The sequence below is a fragment of the Mustelus asterias genome, chromosome 28, assembly GCF_964213995.1.
Source record: "Mustelus asterias chromosome 28, sMusAst1.hap1.1, whole genome shotgun sequence".
Taxonomy (NCBI): Eukaryota; Metazoa; Chordata; class Chondrichthyes; order Carcharhiniformes; family Triakidae; genus Mustelus; species Mustelus asterias.
The window spans coordinates 2,609,247-2,628,716 of NC_135828.1; the positions used below are offsets into that span (position 1 = coordinate 2,609,247).

Here is a 19,470-nt window from a genome sequence, read left to right on the forward strand (position 1 = left end):
GGGCTTGGGTGGGATTGTGGTCAGTGCAGACTTGATAGGCCAAATGGCCTCCTTCTGGGCTGTAAGGATTCTATGATTCTATCAACAGGTTTAGCTGTACAGGAAAAGCCAGATTTCCCAACTGCTCTATGAATGGTTCTGTCGCACTAAATTATCAGTGTCCCCTTCATCCTCACACGAGAATCACACCAATCCCATTGTTTTGCATATCATTCCGGAATGCCCTATAGGGTGGGGCACGCTGACAATTTATAATCCAATTTCCAAGGAGGTTGGGACACTCCTGTATTAAAGTTAAATGATTTGTGCTCACCTTACCTTCACCAATGTGCAGTCTCAGCATCAGCACCCCCAGGGCAACCACACCTTTGCTGAGAACAAAATTTTGAATATTTCCACTTTAGTCTTTAAGTAAGGCACCACTTTGGTGTGTAATGGCCGTAACTGGTTTAGCAATCTAGAAACCTGGACTAAAACTGGGTAGACAACTTCAGAAGGAGAGTTTTTAAAACGTTTTATTAGTGTCACAAGTAGGCTTACATTAACACTGCAATGTAATTACTGTGAAAATCCCCCAGTCGCCACACTCCGGCGCCTGTTCGGGTACGCTGAGGGAGAATTTAGCATGACCAATGCACACAACCAGCACGTCTTTCGGACTGTGGGAGGAAACTGGAGCACCTGAAAGAAACCCACGCAGACACGTGGAGAACATGCAAACTCCACACAGACAGTGACCAAAGTCGGGAATCGAACCGGGTCCCTGACGCTGGGAAGCAGCAGTGCTAACCACTGTGCCACCCTAGTTCAATTTAAAATAAAAAAATCTGGAAATGTGAAGTTAGTCTCAGTGACTGTGAAACTGTCTAATTGGAATGAAGGCCCAACTGGTTCACTCATATTAAGGGTTATGGTGAGCGGGCGGGCAAGTGGAGCTGAGTCCACGAAAAGATCAGCCATGATCTTATTGAGGGGCCAGAGAGAACACAGAACATAACAGTGCAGTAGAGGCCCTTCGGGCCTCGATGTTGCGCCGACCAGTGAAACCAATCTAAAGCCCCTCTAACCTACACTATTCCAATATCATCCATATGTTTATCCAATGACCATTTAAATGCCCTTAATGTTGGCGAATCCACTACTGTTGCAGGCAGGACATTCCACGCCCTTACTACTCTCTGAGTAAAGAACCTACGTCTGACATCTGTCCTATATCTACCACCCCTCAATTTAAAGCCATGTCCCCTCGTGCTAGCTATCACCATCCGAGGAAAAAGGCTCTCACTGTCCACCCTATCTAATTCTCTGATCATCTTGTATGCCTCTATTAAGTCACCTCTTAATCATCTTCTCTCTGACGAAAACAGCCTCAAGTCCCTCAGCCTTTCCTCATAAGACCTTCCCACCATACCAGGCAACATCCTGGTAAATCTCCTCTGCACCCTTTCCAATGCTTCCACATCCTTCCTACAATGCGGTGAAGGATGGCCTACTCCTGCTCCTAGTTCTTATGTTCTTATACCCTCAAGGGAAGGAAGTATGCCATGTTGCTGGTTGATATGTGACCCCTATCCCACACCATGGCTGGAATTTTACCACCCTCCCCGCTGCGGGAATCGGAGCGGGTGAGGGGCGGTCAATGGGAAGGTCCATTGACCTTGGGTGGGATATTACTGTTTCGGGACGAGTGAGGCCATAAAATCCTGCCCCATGTCTCAACTGCATTCCCAGAGAGCCTACCAAGACATTCGGGTGTATCAGATCTCAAGACAACTCGGGGTGGGATACCAGCAACCTGAGAATGATTATAACGAAAAAAAAATCACACACTAATCTGAACAACAGCTACACCATTAGAAATTAAAACACTGCAGTTACTGGAAATTTGAGACCAAGTATTGGAAGCACAGATCGGTCATCATTGTACAGAGTACAGACTTTGAGGATAAACTCATGCCAAAAAAAATGAACACAAAGGAAGCACAGAAAATGTAAAAGAAAATCAGATTGCAGAGTTGATGGAACAATCATAGCCTTGAACCAGGAAGAGAAAAAGGTTATATTTGGAAAACAATGTTGACAAGAATTCTTAACAGCAATTCTATTTGATCAGAATGTTTTTCTTTCATCTCAATGCTCAACATCAAATCCACAGAATTTTAAAGTTGGTCAGTAGCTGTCGGGATAGCTCTGAGCTGTCTAATCAGCTGTTGTCTCTTGTCTCAATGTACTGCTGCTGACAGCAACTTTACACTTTCCTCTTTTGAATAAAACGTGTGGATCAATCTGATATCAACAAACAGAGAAGGTGCCACGACTAGACATGGAAAGTGTGAAACCCAAACACAAGTTATATTAAGACATGATTTTCAGGAACAGTGATAAAACAGTGTGTGTGCCTACTAGTCGCAGAATGCTTCAAGTGTGCAAGTGCAGGTTCTTTCTCCAGGGTCACCCCCCAAAGGAGAGGGGAGGGTGAAACAAAACTTAGTGAGAGTCAGGATAAGATTGGATACAATTCACCATCTATTTAAGCTAGCTTGACACAATGGACCGGAGTCAGATCAGTTTGTGGAAGGAATTGGTGGGAGGAAGGGCCAGTTTACAGGACATCCAGGCTGCGATGCTCACAACCCAAGGGGAGGCGATGGCCTCGTGGTATTATCGCGAGACTATTAATCCAGAAACTCAGCTAATGTTCTGGGGACCCGGGTTCGAATCCCGCCACAGCAGATGGTAGAATCTGAATTCAATAAAAATATCTGGAATTAAGAATCTATTGGTGACCATGAAACCATTGTCGATTGTCAGAAAAACCCATCTGGTTCACTAAAGTCCTTTAGGGAAGGAAATCTGCCGTCCTTAACTGGTCTGGCCTACATGTGACTCCACAGCAATGTGGTTGACTCTCAACTGCCCTTGGGGAAACTAGGGATGGGCAATAAATGCTGGCCAGCCAGTGACGCCCATGTCCCACAACTGAATAAAAAAAGCCCCAGTATATCCCAGAATGGTAACTGGGACATCACAGGATCATCTGCCCCCCTCAACTCAGCAAAGTTGCAGGAATACACGGTGACACAGTGGTTAGCACTGCGGTCTCTCAGCGTCAGGGTCCTGGGTTCAATTCCAGACTTGGGTCACTGTCTGTGTGGAGTTTGCACATTTTCCCCGTGTCTGCGTGGGTTTCCTCCGGGTGCTCCGGTTTCCTCCCACAGTCCAAAGATGTGCGGGTTAGGTTGATTGGCCTTGCTAAATCAGCAGGGTAATATGTAGGGTTACGGGAATAGAGCCTGGGTGGGATTGTGGTCGGTGTAGAACCGATGGGCTGAATGGCCTCCTTCTGCACTGTGGGGATTCTATGAATCTGGGTGGGGGTGGGTTCAGTCAGTTGACAGGACATTTTTCCGTAATTATATTTCTGCTATCAACAAATCGAATGCACATTTACATGGGAAAATCCCTTGCGGTGAACATGGGATTTCACAATGTGGAAAAGTCAAACAGGAGAGTAAGATTCTGCCAGCTGGTTGGTGCTGGAGAAGAGTCCAAAAAGAATGTGGAGAAATCAGCTGAGGATCTGCCTGTGGGCAGATCATGACTACTCGGAGTACAATGGTTTTCAAGCTGTGTCAAGCAGCTTCACTGAGGGGTTCACTGCAGCAGCAACACATCTGGAATGCTGATTTGATGCAAAGAACAAAGCAGCTTGAAACTCCTGATTTTTACCCTTCCTTTTTAGGGTTTTATTCTCTCACGGCACCCATTCCTGAACAAGTAGGTGGATGGCTGAATGGAGTGCCTTTCAGAGTCTGCATGTTGATTGGAGAGTCCATCGTTTAACCTGTCAGAGAATCCAAAACCAGCAGTGGCACAGGAGGAATTGCTGTTATGAACATCCATCCTATTGGGCTGTGTGCAGAGTAATATATCACATATAAACTGTTCAGATTTACAACAGGGCCAGTTACCATACTCAATCACAAGAAACTCTGAAACCACCTCATGCAGGAGGCAGACAAAACAACAATATTCCTTTACAAACTACACTGTACAAACAGTTAAACCTCCCCCCTGCACAGTTCTGCTGGAACACAGACGTGCGTGGGGTTGGGGGAAAGCAAAATGTCTTTTCTGAAGTTGGCCTTCCTTCCTTTCTTCTCCCAAGTGGCTACCGATCAAACTGGAAATTTGCAGCTGGGTGCAAATTGCAAAGTACAAACGCTGATTCTTCATACAGGCCGACAAAGGTGGCAATCTGGACAACCTTGTTTCTCAGACATCAGACAGGAAACTTGCAGAATATTAAATTAACAAATTCCGCTTCCATGGTTTAAGTCTCAGGAAAGGTGTGTCCTTTGTGAATTTATGAATGTGTTTATCACCACCACAACGCAACTTATTCATTCCAGAGCAATGGAGAGAAGGGATCTCCCCATGTCCTTGCTCACACTGGTAGGCAGGCCTCCACGGACTGCTGTGATAACTGCCGTTCCAAAACTACAAATCGAGCTATAGATTAGATTATTTAATGAACATGTATCCCATTCAAGAATGCAGTCACCAACACTGCCAGATAAATGTGAATCTCTCCACTTCGAATGCACTGCTATACTAAGACCGATACAGAAACCGGAGGGCAGATCTGAGGAGACATTTGGAAAGAAATGTATTTATTGCATCAAAAATTAATGTCCCGTTTACAACAGCACATTGTTTTTCATTTACAGCAGGCTGCAAAAAAATCAGCATGGAAACCCAATCCAGTAAACAGGAATTGGCAGATATAAAGATTATCTGGGAGTGTTGGGAATAGGTTAGGGAAAGTAAATATACACAATGACTCCACGTCGCCACTATTCATCTCCCGCCGAGTGGATACAATAGCAGTTATGTACTCCTGTCTTCAAAGGGTGACATCAAATCCCAAAGTCTTGCAATCACAAAGCTTACAATCAGACTGGGAGGCTGGTGGCAGGAGGGAGGCTGTTGTATCATTCTGTCTTGGGGTTAATGTGTTTAGTTGGATAACGCTGGCTCAGGATTGTAAGTTATGGGGCAGGAATGGAAGAGCTCAGTGACTCTGGACAGAGCAGCTTGAGAATACCTCTGCTACACACTCATTCTCTCTCCCTCCCTCCCCCCCCCCCCCCCCCCCCCCCCCCCCCGATCAGTTAATAAAATCTGAAACACAAAAATACTGACACATTTTGCAAGTATTTAAAAAAACCTCTCCCAACCCCACCCTCAAAGCCCTTGCCACAAAGTCAGATACTTTCACCTAGAATCCGCAAGGGAGTAGAGTTGGGGGTTTAATCAATAGAAATGTTAAGCATTCACACCAGTCGAGTGAATAGATAACTTATTTTCATTCACAAACCTATTCACATTTAAAGACCTAATTAACAGACAGAATGGGGGAAAAATAAAAGGCTGTTGTACAACATGAAATGATTACTTTTAGATGTATATAAAAATAATTTCCAGAAAGTTGAACCATGTTAGCAAAGCCACAAACTGGATTTTGTTCAATTTATTTTGACTTGAAAGCTTGTGTATCGGAGCTTTCTCTTTCATACATCCAATCACACTCAGTGCATTTCACTTTTCACCTCCTCATACACAAGGAACACAGCAGTATCAGTGTTGAAAAGATAGCTCTCATATAAGATTCTAAATCATATACATTATACTGTACTATTAATTCCTTACATTACATCAGTATTAACAAGTTAGCCACACGCCCACGTTGCCTCTGTGCAGCTGCTGACAAATCGGATCCTTGTTTACACCTCCAGATTGCTGGGCCCCATCGGGAAGCAGCCCCTTGTAAACGGCTCTGCAACTCCCGCCCCACCCCCGAAGCTTCACCCACCCCCCCCTCCCCAGCTTAGCTGAGTAGCTGTCGAATCTCTTTGTGCATGTGGCAGAGAAAGTCCACGTATGAAGCTCCACCGCTCGCACTCTTGTCCTCCATGAGGAAGTGTTTGAAGAGCACCTCCATCTTGTCGTCCTGCTTCACAATCATCAGCTGTAAGAAGAAGTCGATGATTACCGGGGGGGAAGAGCTTGGATTCGGAAGCTGCTTCACCAGACTCTGGGCATTTTATAACTAACGGATTCATTTCAAAGAGCAGTCACTGTTAGGTGGGAAAATACAACTGACAACTTGTGCACTGCATATAGCAAATGAGATAAATTGTGTTTATGTTGGGTTGATTGAGGGATGAACATTGGCCAGGAGAATGGGAGAACTGAAATGCAAAATAATGCGGATGCTGGAATGTTGGAACAAAAACAGAAAATGCTGGAAAATCTCAGTAGGTCTGGCAGCATCAGTGGAGAGAGAATGGAGCCAACGTTGAGTCTGGATGACCATTTATCGCTCTATTCTCTCTCCACAGATGCTGTCAGACCTGCTGAGATTTTCCAGCATTTTCTGTTTTTGTTGTTGACTGGGAGAACTTGTTGCTCTGCTTTGAATATCACCATGGGATTCTTTACATTGACCTGAAAGGATTGATGGGGTCTTGCTTTAATGTCCCATCTGCTAATGCAGCACTCCCTCTGTATGATCCGCAAGACAGCTTTATTACTGACTTGTTCTTATGGTATTCAGAGTATACTGAGTGCACTAATTTCAGTTGCTTTTAAGAGGTTTGTTAATACACAGCCGCTGGGGATGTTGCACAACAGCTCCAGCTCACAGAGCAGAGAAACTCTGGCTCAGTGAAGCGTGGGCTTGCAACACGCTGTGAGAAACGGATCACACCGCCAATTCTTTCGACTGACTGGAATCGTAAAAGCTCAGCCAGCAACCTTTCAGTCCTTAAAGCACTTCCAGAACGGTTCCCTCCCCAACATAACCTGAATGGTATCGGAATTATCCAGAATAATGGAGAGATAGGGCGATGGAGAGATTCATCTCCCACTAAATCTGGTATTGCTCCATGACACTGCAAACACTGCTGTAAATTTTAATATCATTCCATTGACTGGGTTACTGCTATTAATCACAACATTTACAATATTTTGTCATACTCTTCTAATGTCTCAAAGCACTTCACCGAAATACATGATAAAATCCAAGGATAGGCATCAAGGTGATGCTGTACAATACAGCAGGAACACTCATGTGGAGTCGCTAACATCAGGTCTCCGCACTCTGCTTAGGGCCTAATGTGAACAGAGAAATACAGAGATGCTCATATCCAAGTCATCATCACAGACAGATTCCCAGAGAGATCAGGACACAGGCTTCCTGCTCAGGAGCTGATAGGTAAGCTTCACTTCGGACAGAGAACAATTGGAGGGAAACATGTGGTTCTGCACTCAACTGCAAGGCAGATATCCCGACAGCAAGTTACGAGGAACAGACTGCAGAGCTGTTCTTGCATCCTGAAATTAACCAGTACAAATCACGAGTCTTTAGACTCAGTTTGTGTCACCACAATCTTTCAACTCAATCCCTGAATGGTGATTCCACCCGGTCATCCAAATCATAACGAAAATGGGCAATCTGATAAACAACTCACCGCACAAACCAAAGGAATGGCAAGGCAATGCCAATGATAAAATTCATACATTTACCTTCATAAACCTGGGTCGCTGAGCACGAATCATATCAACCATGGACCGTAATTTTTTGGAGTATGGATTATCCAGCAACGGCAGAGCACTCTGAAAAAGCAATGGAAGCCAAGAATCAGCCAGCTCGCAGCTACACCAAGAACAGAGTACGTTTAACAGAACTCGCAACGCGCTGCCCGGGGAGGTGGTGGGAGCGGGTACGATAGCGGCATTTAAGGGGCATCTAGACGAATACATGAATAGGATGGGAATGGAAGGATACGGACTCCGTGAGTGCATACGGTTTTAGATTAGGCAGGCATCATGATTGGCACAGGCTTGGAGGGCCGAAGGGTCAATTCCTGTGCTGTAATGTTCTGTGTTCTTCCTTAACTCAGCACTTAAATTACTGAATGCAGGATCACAAGGGAAATTCATGGAACCATGGTAATTTGCCACAGGTTTTGCTGGTTTACGCACCTATGCTTAAAAAGATCTGAATTAGAGGGTGCATCTGTTCCTCAGACTTATTCTCTTTTAATATTTAACATTATTTAGAAACAAAATTCATCAACAGAATGAGGGGACTGAAACTGGTTATATTCTGTTGGTGTCACTAACAGGTGCTGCATTTTCACACTGAACAAGGTCAGGTTGAATAGCTATCACTGCTAGAGGCACACTGAATTGTAAATGGGAATCAGGTCCACAGTTAGTTTCAGAGTCAGGCTGGATCCTGATGTTGGGATAACAAGCTCCATGGTTCATCCAGCGCTGCTGAGAAGAGCAGATACTTCATATCAATGGGCGGCACTGTGGTACAGTGGTTAGTGCTGCTGCCTCACAGCACCGAATTCAATTCCAGCCCTGGGTCACTGGCTTGTGTGGAGTTTGCACATTCTCCGTGTCTGCATGGGTTTCCTCCGGGTGCTCCGGTTTCCCCCCCCCCCCACACTCCCAAGATGTGCATCTTAGATGGATTGGCCATGATAAATTGTACCTTAGTGTCCCAGAATGTGTAGGTTAGATGGATTAGACATGGTAAATTACAGGGATGGTTACAGGAATAGAGCAGGGGAAGGGGGCCTGGGTAAGATATTCTGTCAGAGAGTTGGCGCAAATCCGATGGGCCGTAGGGATTCTATGATGATTCAATGCTCCAATTATGCAAAATGGCACCTTAAACACAGCTGCATTGTTACAAACATCCACAATAACACCAAAATCAATCTGTCTCCTTCCAAACTTGGGAAATGTCACTTCTTGTGTTGTGGATCTGCTGATGACAGACTCCACGTTATGGGTGTAAACCCCATAAAATAAAAACAAAGACACTAGAAGCAGGAGGAGGCCATTCGGTCTTTCAACTCTGCTCCACCATTCATTTTGATCCCCCCCTCTATAATCCCTTGACCCTTTAGCCCCAAGAGCTATATCTAAACTAAGATAATAGACTGGAGAAGCCCTGACATATTGGGCAGTCTTTATCATAAGTGAACATGTGCACAGTTTAAAAAGAAAGTTCACAGCTCAAGGGACTGAAAAACTGTAATTAGGAAATTTACGACAAGCTTTGTTGCGTCAGACTTCTCCGGGGAAAACGACCAGGTTAAGAATAATTCAACACTGCCCAACTCAAAGTCACATGATACACGGCTGCTACGTTTATTATTTCTGATTCAAAGCCCAAAAACCTTTGATATGAAGGGTAACAGAGAGGCAGGGTTCACTCTCCACTCAAACTCACCATTGCTGAATCAATCTGCCCAAATGACTGCACATTAAAGATGCTTTGGATGAGGTCGTGCTGTGTGTTCATTCCCACCCAAATGAAGAGGTTCAATCCATTCTCCAACAGATAGATGCCACCCTTAGATAATCGCTCCTCGGAGCAACGAATGGCCACTGGGAAATCATCACTATCCACATCCATTTTGTGCTGAGAGAGAAAAGCAGCAGAGTTTTATGGCCAGAATAAAGACTTTTCCTCAAATAAAAGACTGCCAGAATATCGATTTATCAACTGATACCCTTTTAACAACTTGACATGGATGACTGAATTTGTTCCAACTATACAGAAGAAAAATAACTTGCATTTATGTATTTTTTTATTCATTTGTGGGACTTGGGCGTCGCTGGCTGGGCCAGCATTTATTGCCTATCCCTAGTTGCCCGAGGGCAGTTGAGAGTCAACCACATTGCTGTGGCTCTGGAGTCACATGTAGGCCAGACCGGGTAAGAACAGCAGATTTCCTTCCCGAATGGACATTAGTGAACCAAATAGCTTTTTCTGACCATCAAGAATGGTTTCATGGTCATTATATAGCACCTTTCAGGACCCCACAGCATTCAAAATCAGTTTGCAGCCAATCAACTACTTCTGAAGTGTAATCACTCTGAATCACGGCAGCTAATTTGCGCACAGCGTACTCCCACAAAATGATAATGAGCAGGCAATGTTTCTACAATTATTTTTAAGCAGTGTTACTTGAGGGATATGTATTGTCCAGGACAAGGGGAGAATTGCCCTGACTCGTCTTCGAATAATACCATGCAATCTTTTAACTTCCACCTGGGGGCAGACAGCTTTGCTTTAGCATCTGACAGTGCCGCACTCCCTCAGTGTCGGCCTAGATTACATGTTGATCACGGTGGGCTGAGACTATGAATTGCTCTGCTCATCTGCATGAGAAAGGCTCACGTTGCCCAAGGTGAACTACTCTATCACTAAACAAATCAGCTTGCTCCCAGTAAAATCAAAATGAAAAAGAGACAATGCTGCAATTGTACAAGTGAGCAATCAGCATCTGAGAAACATGAAGAAATGCTGGGTGTCCCTTTGTCAGAAAGGACCCAAAGATTCTGACCTGCAGATTCTGCTTCTAGAAACATAGAAGATAGGAGCAGGAGGAGGCCATTCGGCCCTTCGAGCCTGCTCCGCCATTCATCACCATCATGGCTGATCATCCAACTCAATAGCCTAATCCTGCTTTCTCATAGAAATCATAGAAACCCTACAATGTAGAAGGAGGCCATTCGGCCCATCAAGTCTACACCGACCACAATCCCACCCAGGCCCTACCCCCATATCCCTACATATTTACCCGCTAATCCCTCTAACCTACCCATCTCAAGACACTAAGGGGCAATTTTAGCACAGCCAATCAACCTAACCCGCACATCTTTGGACTGTGGGAGGAAACCGGAGCACCCGGAGGAAACCCACGCAGACACGAGGAGAATGTGCAAACTCCACACAGACAGTGACCCAAGCCAGGAATCGAACCCAGGTCCCTGGAGCTGTGAAGCAGCAGTGCTAACCACTGTGCTACCGTGCCGCCATAACCCCATAACCTTTGATCCCATTCACCCCAAGTGCTATATCCAGCCGCCTCTTGAATACATTCAATGTTTTGGCATCAACTACTGCCTGTGGTAATGAATTCCACAGGCTCACCACTCTTTGGGTGAAGAAATGTCTCACCTCCATCCTAAATGGTCTACCTTGAATCCTCAGCCTGTGACCCCTGGTTCTGGACTCTCCCATCATTGGGAACATCCTCCCTACATCTACCCTGTCGAGTCCTGTTAGAATTGAGAGCTTTGGAGTTTTGAGAGTTTAGGATCGAGGAAGGGCAATTTAGACCAGGTTACCCGTCAGCAACACCTCCAACTTAGCAACTCGATAGCCGAATACAGTAATTGGGTACTCCAGAGCAGCGCACTCCCTTCAACATTTCCCCATTTAATCGGGACAGCCCAATCTTACTGTCCTTTTTCACACACACTCTCAACATTAAAGCAGAAACTGAAGCTGACTGCTACAATTAAGTCACAGGACACCAGACAAAAATTGACACTCTCAGGCTGATTATCAATCTCTGATGGCATGCGCCGAGATAGATCTTCAAAATTTAAATGTGTGCTTTACTGCAGTGCCTGGGTGAACAAAAAAGACTTGCATTTATATAGCACCATTCACAACCACCAGAAAGTACTTTACAGTTAATTAAGTACTTCTAGGGTAGTCACTGCAATGTAGGAAACAACACATTAATGGTTTACTTACCACGGGTAAAAGCCTCGGGTAGAAGAACACGCTGGTTTCTGCTACATCCATGGATATGGCGAGCTGACGGGTGTAGGCACGATCGTCAGTGGAGACCTCAGCGCTAGGCTGGAGGACGTCATTCTTCAGCACACAGTTCAGGTAGACAGGTAGCAGCTTCATGCACTCTGGCAGGATCAGCTAGAGGGAAGAGGCAGTCAATAAGCAAACTACCGGACAGTTCAGCGTAAATTCACCGGGAATAGACTGGCGAGAATTATCAACAAAGCCACGAGAATTTGTTTTTTGTTCCACTACAGCTGAGAAAGCAGAGGGGATCCAATCAACATTTCAAAAGCTCAGAATGATTATTTCTGAGTGAACTGTGAGTTTCTATTCATCAGTCAGGTGATCCGAGTGTCTGAAAATTCACCACATGCACAAAAACTGAGTTATGTTTCTTTTCTAACTTTCCACTCAAAGTGTCAAACATAATATACAGTAACGACACTTCAAAAACCAAGTGCAGCGATGAGGGATATCGAGAGACACTATATAAATACAAACTCTTTATTTTAAGCTATTCAGTTTTCTCTAAATACAGACTGACATTTCCATCTCAGGACATCCCCAAAGCACCTTACTGATGCTATACTTCTGAAATGTAGACATCGTGTAGTAAAACGCAGCCGCCAAATTTTACACAGCAGCAACCCAGTAATATAATTGCACAGAGGGTCACTGGAATTGGGTATTTTCTGCCAATCACCAGTGAAGCAAAATCCATAAAAGTTTAAAGGAGAGAAGGCAAATGGAACAAAAAGTCAGATTAAACCAAGTGGCATGCATGGAGACCAGCAAGCATCCAACATTAAATAAAAACCAAATGCTGGGAAGACCCAGAAGGAATCTGGCAGCATCTGTAGGGGCAGAAACAGTGAACATTTCAAGTCCAATGTGACTCTTCTTCAGAACTGAAGAGAGGTCAAAATGCGATGGGTTTATTCTGTTTAAAAAGGGCAGGGGTGGGGGTTAGGTGGAACAAAAGTGATGGGTTAAAGGGCAGGGGAGACTAAATGCCAAAGATGTCATAGAACGAAAGGCAAAGGGAGTGGTAATGCTCGTACTATAGAAACAAGGCATAGGTCCAGAATATGTCTTATTTGCAGAATGAAGGTCAATTCAGAATGAAAGTAAAAGATAGACTGGCATTTGGCAAAATAAAGTCAAAATGGAGGACAGGGTTTATGGTCTGAAGTTGCTGAACTCAATGTTCGAAGGTTCAGAAGGCTGACAAGGGCCCAATCGGAAAATGAAGTGTTGTTCCTCCAGCTTGTGTTGGGGGCTTCACTGAAACATTGCAGCAAGCCAAGGGCAAAAACATGAGCATAAAAGCAAATTGGTGAATTAAGCTGGAAGTGACCGGAAGGTTGGGGTCACGCTTGCGGATGGAGTGGAGGTTTACCCCAAAGCAGTCACCCAGTCTGCGGAGGAGAGCACACTTGGAGTAGGAAATGTAGATGACCAAACTGAAAGTCCAGTAAATTGCTGCTTCGCCCGGAGGGATTGTTCGGAGTCTTGGACAGTGAGGAGAGTGGAGGGAAAAGAGCAAGTGATGCACCTCCTGAGAAAGGTAGCGTGGGAATGGGAAGAAGTGTCTGGGGTGATAAAAGAATGGACTGGGTTGCAGTGGAGGGAACGGTTCCTCTGGAATGCTGACAGGGAGGGGCAAGTGTTTGGGGGTGGCATCACACTTGGAGGTGGTAGAAATGACAGAGAATGATCCTTTGAATGTGGCTGGTGGGGTGGAACGTGAGGACAGAGTGGCAGAATGGTGAGCACTGCTGCCTCACAGCGTCAGGGACCCGGGTTTGATTCCCAGCTCAGGTTACTGTCTATGCGGAGTCTGCACGTTCTCCCCATGTGGGAGAATGTGGGTTTCCTCCGGATGCTCCGATTTCCTCCCACAGTCTGAAAGACATGCTGGTGAGGTGCATCGGCCATGCTAAATTCTCTCTGTGTACCCAAACAGGTGCTGGAGTGTGGCGACTAGGGGATTTTCACAGTAACTTCATGTAAGCCTATTTGTGACACTAAAAATAAATGAAGTTAGTATAAGCGGATCCCTCAGTGGGGGCGGGGGGGTAGAAGTGTGGGTAATGGATTGACATAGTTATGGACCTAGTCAGTCATTGGGGAAATCCGTGTTTGAGGAACGAGGAAGCTCTGTCAGAAGGACGATTGTGGAAGACAGCATCACATCAGATGCAACAGAAACGGAGAAACTGGGAGAATGGGATGGAGTCCTTCAGAACATAAGAAATAGGAGCAGGAGTAGGCCATCTAGCCCCTCGAGCCTGCCCCGCCATTCAATAAGATCATGGCTGATCTGATAGTGGTTTAGTTCCACTTACCCGCCCGCTCCTTGCAGCGGGTATTTGTATAATATTGTTAGGTCAATGATTCTAGGGGCATTAAAAATACTGCATAATATCCGATCAAAAGCATTGAAACTCAATATAACTAGTTTCAAAAACAGGGGACGTGTCATCAAATTCTTCAAATTACATAGCAGAAGAAAGCCAATTTTTAAAAACAATCTCTGGCACGGTGTATTTACTGATTTTAAGCAGGATATCAGACACAAACTGTTTAGAAATGAGAATGCTTGAGCCATTTCTACAGTACGAGGCTGGAAAGAACTTCCTGCCCTCAAGGGTAAAGCTGATTGTTCCATAAGACCATAAAACATAGGAGCAGAATTAGGCCACTCGGCCCATCGAGTCTGCTCCGCCATTCAATCATGGCTGATATTTTTCTCATCCCCATTCTCCTGCTTTTTCCCCATAACCCTGATCCCCTTATTAATCAAGAACCTATCTATCTCTGTCTTAAAGACTCTCAATGACCCGGCCTCCATAGCCCTCTGCGGCAAAGAGTTCCACAGATTCACCACTCCCTGGCTGAAGAAATTCCTCCTCATCTCTGTTTTAAAGGGTCGTCCCTTTAGCCTGAGGTTGTGCCCTCTGGTTCTAGTTTTTCCTACTAGTGGAAACATCCGCTCCATGTCCACTCTATCAAGGCCTCGCAGTATCCTGTAAGTTTCAATAAGATCCCCCCCTCATCCTTCCGAACTCCAACGAGTACAGACCCAGAGTCCTCAACCATTCCCAGGCTCTGGAGATATCGCTTGTGCAATCCAGTATTTACTGCCCACCCCGAGGTGTCCCAATGTAACTGGTGGGACTTCCACTGAACTGCTGCAGTCCATGTGCTGATGTAATTCCCACATGGAGGTGGGTAAGGAATTCCAGGATACTGACCAAACGGCAAAGAGGAAATAATGCAGGCCAGGATTAGCTGTGACTTTTTATTGTTCATTATTCTCAGGATGTGGGCATTGTTGATGAGGTTGAAATTTGATCCATTTGTAGCTGATCTAAGATAGTGGTACCTGATATTTATCTTTAAACACCTGTCAATGTAATTCACCAGCCCCCTCTCCAACCCTCTGCCCACTGATTTCTCTGCCTGTTGCAGTGAGGTGTCCATCAGCATCACGGTCCTTTAACTGTGAGCTCCTGAAGGGCACCACAGTCCAATGCTCTCCTCACCTGCTCTCTCAGCAGCAGGAGTGCCGGATGTTTTTCCTTTCATTGTAGCACCCTGACTAACTCAGCACAAATTTACCATTCACTCTGACAACTGAGGTCCAAAATCGTGCCTTTATCAGCTAACCTATTGAGAAAGCTGGAGAGATAACTATAATATGATTTTAGCCTATTGCAAACAATCCTACCCTCTGGCTCAGGGTTCAGTGGGAGCAATCCTACCCTCTGGGTCAGGCAGCAGTGGGAGCAATCCTACCCTCTGGGTCAGGCAGCAGTGGGAGCAATCCTACCCTCTGGGTCAGGCAGCAGTGGGAGCAATCCTACCCTCTGGCTCAGTGGGAGCAATCCTACCCTCTGGCTCAGGGCTCAGTGGGAGCAATCCTACCCTCTGGCTCAGGGCTCAGTGGGAGCAATCCTACCCTCTGGCTCAGGGCTCAGTGGGAGCAATCCTACCCTCTGGCTCAGGGCTCAGTGGGAGCAATCCTACCCTCTGGCTCAGGGCTCAGTGGGAGCAATCCTACCCTCTGGCTCAGGGCTCAGTGGGAGCAATCCTACCCTCTGGCTCAGGGCTCAGTGAGAGCAATCCTACCCTCTGGGTCAGGGCTCAGTGGGAGCAATCCTACCCTCTGGCTCAGGGCTCAGTGGGAGCAATCCTACCCTCTGGCTCAGGGGGAGCAATCCTACCCTCTGGCTCAGGGGGAGCAATCCTACCCTCTGGCTCAGGGGGAGCAATCCTACCCTCTGGCTCAGGGGGAGCAATCCTACCCTCTGGCTCAGGGGGAGCAATCCTACCCTCTGGCTCAGGGGGAGCAATCCTACCCTCTGGCTCAGGGGGAGCAATCCTACCCTCTGGCTCAGGGGGAGCAATCCTACCCTCTGGCTCAGGGGGAGCAATCCTACCCTCTGGCTCAGGGGGAGCAATCCTACCCTCTGGCTCAGGGCTCAGTGGGAGCAATCCTACCCTCTGGCTCAGGGCTCAGTGGGAGCAATCCTACCCTCTGGGTTAGGCAGCAGTGGGAGTAATCCTACCCTCTGGGTCAGGGCTCAGTGAGAGCAATCCTACCCTCTGGGTCAGGGCTCAGTGGGAGCAATCCTACCCTCTGGGTCAGAAGGTCCAGCTTCAAGACCCACTCCAGGACCTGAACAGGTTGATTATCAGCCTGTAAATCCTTCCAGTACGCCTGACGGCAAGCGGTAAGAGTGGGAGAGTTTCCTGGTTAGCCATACTGCAGAAAGCAATGGCAAAGCCCTGCAATTCTTTGCCAAATAATCATGGATCAATCCAATGGAGGTGCATGGTCACCGATGCCCCCCTAGTGCATGGCACCTGTAGGAGTGGGGGATAGTCTGAGAATAAATCAGTTATGTTCATCAGCACATCTCAATGACTGCACCTAGGTGTCAGTGTGATTTGCATTTCAAACAGATGAAATCTAATCCAGTCTCTCTCCCACTTCATCCGTGTTCCCAAAAATAGCTATGTTAAATATGAAAGGCAGTCAGTGCTCATATCACATTTAGTCTCAATCACTAAATCATATGCAAAGCTATTTTACAAGGAGCACAAACAAGTATTTAATGGCTTTCAGCTCCAAACAACCAACATCACCAGCACTAGTTAACGTTAACTTCCAAACACCAATAGTCATTGAAGCAACACAAAATTCCATGACAATGCTGCAAATATTTTTGGTTCCATCAAAACAAAGGGCAGTAAAGTTGATAACCTGAGCTCGCAAATTTCAAAACAAATTTCAGCTGCTACAATAGTTTTGTTTTAATGACCATGAACTGGCTAAGATCCATCGCGGCAATTACCCACTTAGTCTTTTTAATGACTGTAAAACATCCTGAAATGTTTCACTGGGAAAGTATTTATTGAATTATAATCATCTTTGCAATGTAGGAAATGCAGCAATTTTGAATTGATTTGATTTATTGTCAGTGAAAAGTATTGCTTCTTGCGTGTCATATAGACCAAGCATACTGTTCATAGAGAAGGAAACAAGAGAGTTTGTACAATTTGTACACAGCAAGCTCCCATAATCAGCAACCAGGTAAATCCACAGATAATAGATGATATTTGAGGGGCAAATATTTATCCGGGGAGAACTCCCCTGCTCTTCTATGCTCTGGTATCTGTTTTAGCCACCCTGAGATGGCAGATGGTTTAAGAGCCTTTTTCAAAACACGGCACTTCCATCAGTGTAACATTAATTCAATGCTGCAGTCAGATTGCAGCCTCAAGTCCCTGGAGTAAAGGCTTGAAACACAACCTTCTAACTTAGAGGTAAAAGTGCAATCAGCAAACCCAAAGCAACATAAACCACAAAATAATACATTGTTGATTATTTCTTTTAAAAAAACTGAGGCAAAACTGAGAAACGCGACGGATTAAATTTCCTCTGCGGATGAAGAAAAGTCTGGATAACTGAAGCTGAAATGAGATGGTACGTTTCATTTTAACTTGCAGAAATCATTTTGCTGCTGAGCGGACATTTATAGTGTTGAGAATCGAGTGCTGCCCTTTCCCTTCAGCTCACTGTGTGTCTCACAGCCGGTGTCAGTATTCCCAGGTCAGAGTTTTAATTAAGAAATAGCCTTATAAAGGTTTGATCTGACAGGGACAGCAGCTGAGTAGCCAAAGAGATGCCCAGTGGGCATCTTAAAGAAGCCTACATGGTACATGAGTAACTACAGACTATTATAGCATGCAACTCGATGCAACTGAACAGCTTATTTGCCTTCCCTTACTGCAACCAAACACAGTTCTATTCAACACACAATAGTTTACTCCCCGTCTGTAAACCTGGGGAAATTCATTAGCGATACCCTTGTTCCAGTCATTAATGCATGTCAACAATGTCCTGAGCTCCAAGACCAGGTCCCCCTGCTCCACATCAACCTCCTCTGCAACACACAAACTGCCCATTTGCAGCTGCCCTTCATTTTTATTCTCCAGTTAATTTTAAGAAAATTATGGAATCATTCAGCACAGAAGGTGGCTATTTGGCCCATCACACCTGGACCAGATCTTTCAAAGTGACGTCCAATTTTGTCCCATTCCCTAGCTTTTCCTTCCGCAACCTTCGACACGGTGGCACAGTGATTAGCACTGCTGCCTCACAGCACCAGGGACCCGGATTCAATTCCCGGCTTGGGTGACTGTGCGGAGTTTGCACGTTCTCCCTGTGTCTGCCTGGGTTTCCTCCCACAATCCAAAAGATGTGCAGGTTAGGTAGATTGGCCATGGTAAATTGCCCTCAGGTGGCAGGCAGGCTAGCAGGGTAAATGCATGGGGTTACAGGGATAGGGCCTGGGTGGGGTTGTGGTTGGTGCAGGCTCCCTGGGCTGCATGGCCTCTTTCTGCACTGCAGGGATTCTATGAGAACCCTGCAAATTCATTCTCCTGCTTAACATTATGGCGAGGCCGAGCCTTACGATCAGGGGTAGGTTTCCTTTCGGTGATTCATTTACTATTCAAAGCAAAGTGAAATATTCCCAGAAATTGGTCGCTGGTTAGTTTACATTGCTGACATTTCAGGTTATATTGTACTCCACTGCTCTACACATATATTATCACTGGGACCCAGAGAGCTGAGTTAGACACAAATGTTGTAGGTAGTGGCATTCCCATGCATCTGCTGCCTTTGACCTTCAAGGTGGTAGAGGTCCTTGGTTTGGAAGGTGCTGTCGAAGATGTCTTGTTGAGTTGCGACAGTGCATCTTGTAGATGGCACACACTGTTGCTATGGTGTGTTGGTGATGGAGGGAGTGAATGCTGAAAGTACTGGATCAGGGTTGCTTTTTGGGTAGTGTCAAGCTTTGAGTGTTGTTGGAGCTGCACTCATCCAAGCAAATAGAGAGCATTCCATTACACTCCTGACTTGTGCCTTGTAGATGGTGGACAGACTTTGGGATTAAGGAGTTGAGTTCTCGCTACAGGATTCCTAGCCTCTGACCTGCTCTTGTGGCCACAGTATTTATGAGCCTGATCCAGTTCAGTTTCTGGTCAATGTCAACCCCGAGGACATTGATAGTGGGGGATTCAGCGATTATAATATCAGTGAACTTAATGGGGGGATGGTTGGATTGGAGGCTCCACAAATATCCCCATCCTCAATGATGGAGGAGCCCCAGAACATCAATGCAAAAGATAAGGCGGAAGCATTGGCAATAATCTTCAACCAGAAGTACCAAGTGCATGATCCATCTCCGCCTTCTCCTGAACTCCCGAGTGTT

At 45.7% G+C, this 19,470-nt stretch overlaps 1 protein-coding gene across 6 annotated transcripts in view; it reads right to left on the bottom strand.

Annotated features, from left to right (window-relative positions):
- Positions 1 to 4,652: 4,652 nt before the first annotated feature.
- The window catches only part of LOC144480181 (protein transport protein Sec24C-like), an 82,401-nt gene continuing 67,583 nt past the window's right edge, over positions 4,653 to 19,470 (bottom strand). For all 6 annotated transcript variants that reach the window (XM_078199336.1, XM_078199335.1, XM_078199332.1 and 3 more), the window contains 4 exons: positions 11,639 to 11,818; positions 9,317 to 9,508; positions 7,591 to 7,680; positions 4,653 to 6,031 (listed from right to left, as the gene is read on the bottom strand). In XM_078199336.1, coding sequence (XP_078055462.1) covers positions 5,891 to 6,031; positions 7,591 to 7,680; positions 9,317 to 9,508; positions 11,639 to 11,818 — 603 coding nt within the window. In that variant the 3' untranslated portion in view covers positions 4,653 to 5,890. The remainder of the gene's footprint in view (positions 6,032 to 7,590; positions 7,681 to 9,316; positions 9,509 to 11,638; positions 11,819 to 19,470) is intronic.